At 29.8% G+C, this 3,522-nt stretch overlaps 1 protein-coding gene across 2 annotated transcripts in view; it reads right to left on the minus strand.

The window, feature by feature from the left end:
* The window catches only part of LOC137617819 (protein kinase C-binding protein NELL2-like), a 26,843-nt gene extending 24,232 nt beyond the window's left edge, over window positions 1–2,611 (minus strand). For both annotated transcript variants that reach the window (XM_068347771.1, XM_068347770.1), the window contains exon 1: window positions 2,438–2,611. In XM_068347771.1, coding sequence (XP_068203872.1) covers window positions 2,438–2,567 — 130 coding nt within the window. In that variant the 5' untranslated portion in view covers window positions 2,568–2,611. The remainder of the gene's footprint in view (window positions 1–2,437) is intronic.
* Between the last annotated feature and the right edge of the window lie 911 nt (window positions 2,612–3,522).

Raw genomic sequence — 3,522 nt, forward strand, 5'->3', positions numbered from 1 at the left:
CACATTTATTATTTTTAAGCAAAAGAATGACGCAATCAAATTTTTCAATTATTTAAATTCTCAACACAGTAATATCAAGTTCACCATGGAAGAAGAAAACGAAGGTAAAATGCCCTTTTTGGACGTACTAGTCACTAAAACTTCTGACCTTGAAATACATATGGAAGTTTATAGGAAGCCCACTTTTACTGGTCTTGGTTTAAATATTTTAAGTGAGTGTAATTTAAGATATAAATTGAACAGTATTAATACTCTCATTAATAGAGCATATAAGCTTTCATCAAATTACTTGAACTTTCATAAAGAAATTACATTCTTAAAAGAATTCTTCAACAACAATGGTTACCAGGATAATTTAATTCACAAAAAAGTACAAATTTTTCTTAACAAAATCATTAATGTTGATAACCAAATTTCTGAAGTAAAAGACCAAATTATATATATTTTCGATTTCCTTACATATCGAACAAAATCAATACTTTAATAGAAAGAAAAATTAAGCACATAACGAAAACCTACTTCAAAAATATAAATATTAGAATGGTATTTTTCAATAGTTTTAAGATAGGCAATTTGCTCAAGTCCAAGGAGTCGTTATCTAGCGAATTATGTTCTATGGTTGTTTATAAATTTGTGTGTCCGAAGTGTAGTTCGGAATATGTGGGTAGTTCGACAAAACTGTTGTCTACCAGAACCTTTGAACATAGAGGCATTAGTTCAAGGACCCTTTTACCGCTGGGTAAGCCTTCTCATTCCTCTATAAGAGATCATTGCCATGGAGTGTGTAACACCAATTTTAAACATCTTGATTTTAGTATTATATGTAAAGCTTGATTTGAGACCGAGCGAAGATTATTGGAAACATTTTACATAGAAAAACTTCAACCAAAACTAAACCTAGATAACTCTGCTTTCAGCAGAAAAGTGTTTTAAGTACTATTTATAATTCTAAATTATCTTATTTTTGTCAAGTCTTTTACCAATGTTTTTTATTGCTTGTATCAATGTATGTTTTTAACTTTACAGACACTGATGATGGACAAATTGTACGAAACTTTGTAATAAAGGTGATTGCATGAAGATGATGTTTCGATTTGTGCTTGCACTACAGTTCCTCATTAAACTGCGTTTCCCCTCGTCTGAGAATTACAGAACTACCATTTTATTATTATTATTATTATTATTATTATTATTATTATTATTGCCAACAAAGCTACAACCCTGGTTGAATATGCAGGATACTATTTGCCCAAGGACCCGAAAAGGGAAAGTTGACCAATGAGCAAGGGAAAAAAGAAGATATATCAACTCTAAGAGAAATAATGAACAATTGGAATGAAATGTTTTAAGAACAGTGACAACATTAAAGTAGGGTTTTCGTACATAAACTCTAAAAAGAAATATATGGCAACCTGTTCAACCTAAAAACATTCATTACTTATTTGAACTTTTGAAGTTCAAGCAATACAACTTTTAGGGAGATCATTTCACAAGTTGGTCAAAGCTGGAATGAAATCTCCAATAGATGGAGTAAATGCAAAGAGAGTAGCATCATCTACATATGTCATGAGTCTGTTTTTTAGGCACAACCACATGTTATAGTGTATAGTATGAAAACTGATAAGTAAAGAAATATTACTCTGAGTAGCATCAGATATCACATTCATATATATTCACTAAGTCAATATTAAATTTATGAGATGATCCACCCACTCCAAAAAGTTTGAGTTTGACAATAAGGGCCTCATGATTAAAATGGTCAAAGCAGCACTAAAATCAAGGCCAATCACACAAAGTTTTTGGCCACAATCTTTGGATTCTATCTATCTTTATTCCTTCGGTATGATATCAAACGTAAACGTAAGTACGTTGAAAAATATTACTATTGATATCGTAAATATCTAATATTTTGTAATCAGTCACAGATTTCCCCTAAAGAAAATCTTATAAAAAATAATTTATTCGACATGGAGGATAAAACATTACCCAAAAATCTTAATATTAATTAATTTCCTCAATCATAATTTTGATATCTAATAGGGCTTTCAATAGAAAATTTTTTAGTGTTTTTTAAAAGAATATTTATGATAATTAGGCAGTTTCTGTTAAATCTTCAGTTCGGGAAAATATTCAGCTTCCATCATAAAACATTTAAATAAGTTCTTGAACAAAATGACCATGAGAGAAGTTTTTATTTGTTAGAGTTTTAACTTGATAATTGTAAGAAAAAACAAGTTTTTTTTAGGAGTGTTCCACTTTTCTACCCTGACGGAAGCATTATACTTCATACGTTCAGAGGACCCTCCAAAAGAATGAGATGGCTATTCCCTATATAAAAACATATATCGTGTGAAGGATTAAACAATTCTCAATATAAATGTTTAATGTACCTTAGCCTTATACGAGAAATCATTCTAAGCAAGAAAAAACTTCTTACCTTTAAGTTTGTCACTGATGGTTTCCAGCTTATGCAGGACTGCTTTCAAAGTGGAATTAACCAAATGTTCGTCCTGGCAGTGAATCAAAGTCACCACTGCCCCGATTAGTAATAAACCAGGTTTCTTCATCTTCGTTTTCTTGTGAAGGGTAGCTAGAACAAACGACTGGCTCTCCTCTGCAGCTGGTCCATGTCTTTATATACCCAGTTCCTCATGACGTCACGTTGCTAAGAGGCGTCACGGGTCATCCACTATTGAAGTAAGTACCTTGCCCCTTTAATCGCATTAGATTGGGTGATTGATAGAACGGGGAATGAGCATGGCTCGTAGTGAATGAGAGGTTTGCAAGCACAATTAAGTTATAAAATATACTTATTTAAAGTAGAAGCAGCAGCAATATTATTATTATTATTATTTTTATTATTATAATCTTACATCAAATATAATAATAATAATAATAATGATAATAATAATAATAATAATAATAATAATAATAATATTAGTAACAATAATAATAATAATAATAATAATAATAATAATGATAATAATAGGGATAATAATAATATTTATATTAATAATGATAACATTAATAATGATAATAGTAATAATAATTATAATAATAATAATAATAATAAATATTATTATTATTATTATTATTATTATTATTATTATTATTATTATTGTTATTATTATTATTGTTGTTGTACTTATCGGTAAAAAATTATATTATTTTTATTTAATTTCAAATCCAATAATTGTAAAACCTGTCGTAATAACTCAGCCTGGGGGGGTGTCTGGTTTTCCCTTCTTAATCAATACATATAAAGTTTTTTTTATTTTTTTCAAATTGGTTGCCAATTTTAGGTTTTCACATTCTAAGGAGGAAAAAAATAGATTGTGTGAGAAAATATTTATCTGACGCTGATACATTAATAGCAACGTCCTGCAATCATTGTTGGTTTATGGGGTGGAGAGTTGATTCACAACTTGATGGTGGCCAATGGTGTTTTGTGGATTGAGATGGGAGGTGGATGTCCTGGTGGCAGAAACATGAAGGGAGATTTTTCCTCCTTCATTATTCATC

This window comes from Palaemon carinicauda, chromosome 24 (assembly GCF_036898095.1).
Source record: "Palaemon carinicauda isolate YSFRI2023 chromosome 24, ASM3689809v2, whole genome shotgun sequence".
In the NCBI taxonomy this organism is placed as follows: Eukaryota; Metazoa; Arthropoda; class Malacostraca; order Decapoda; family Palaemonidae; genus Palaemon; species Palaemon carinicauda.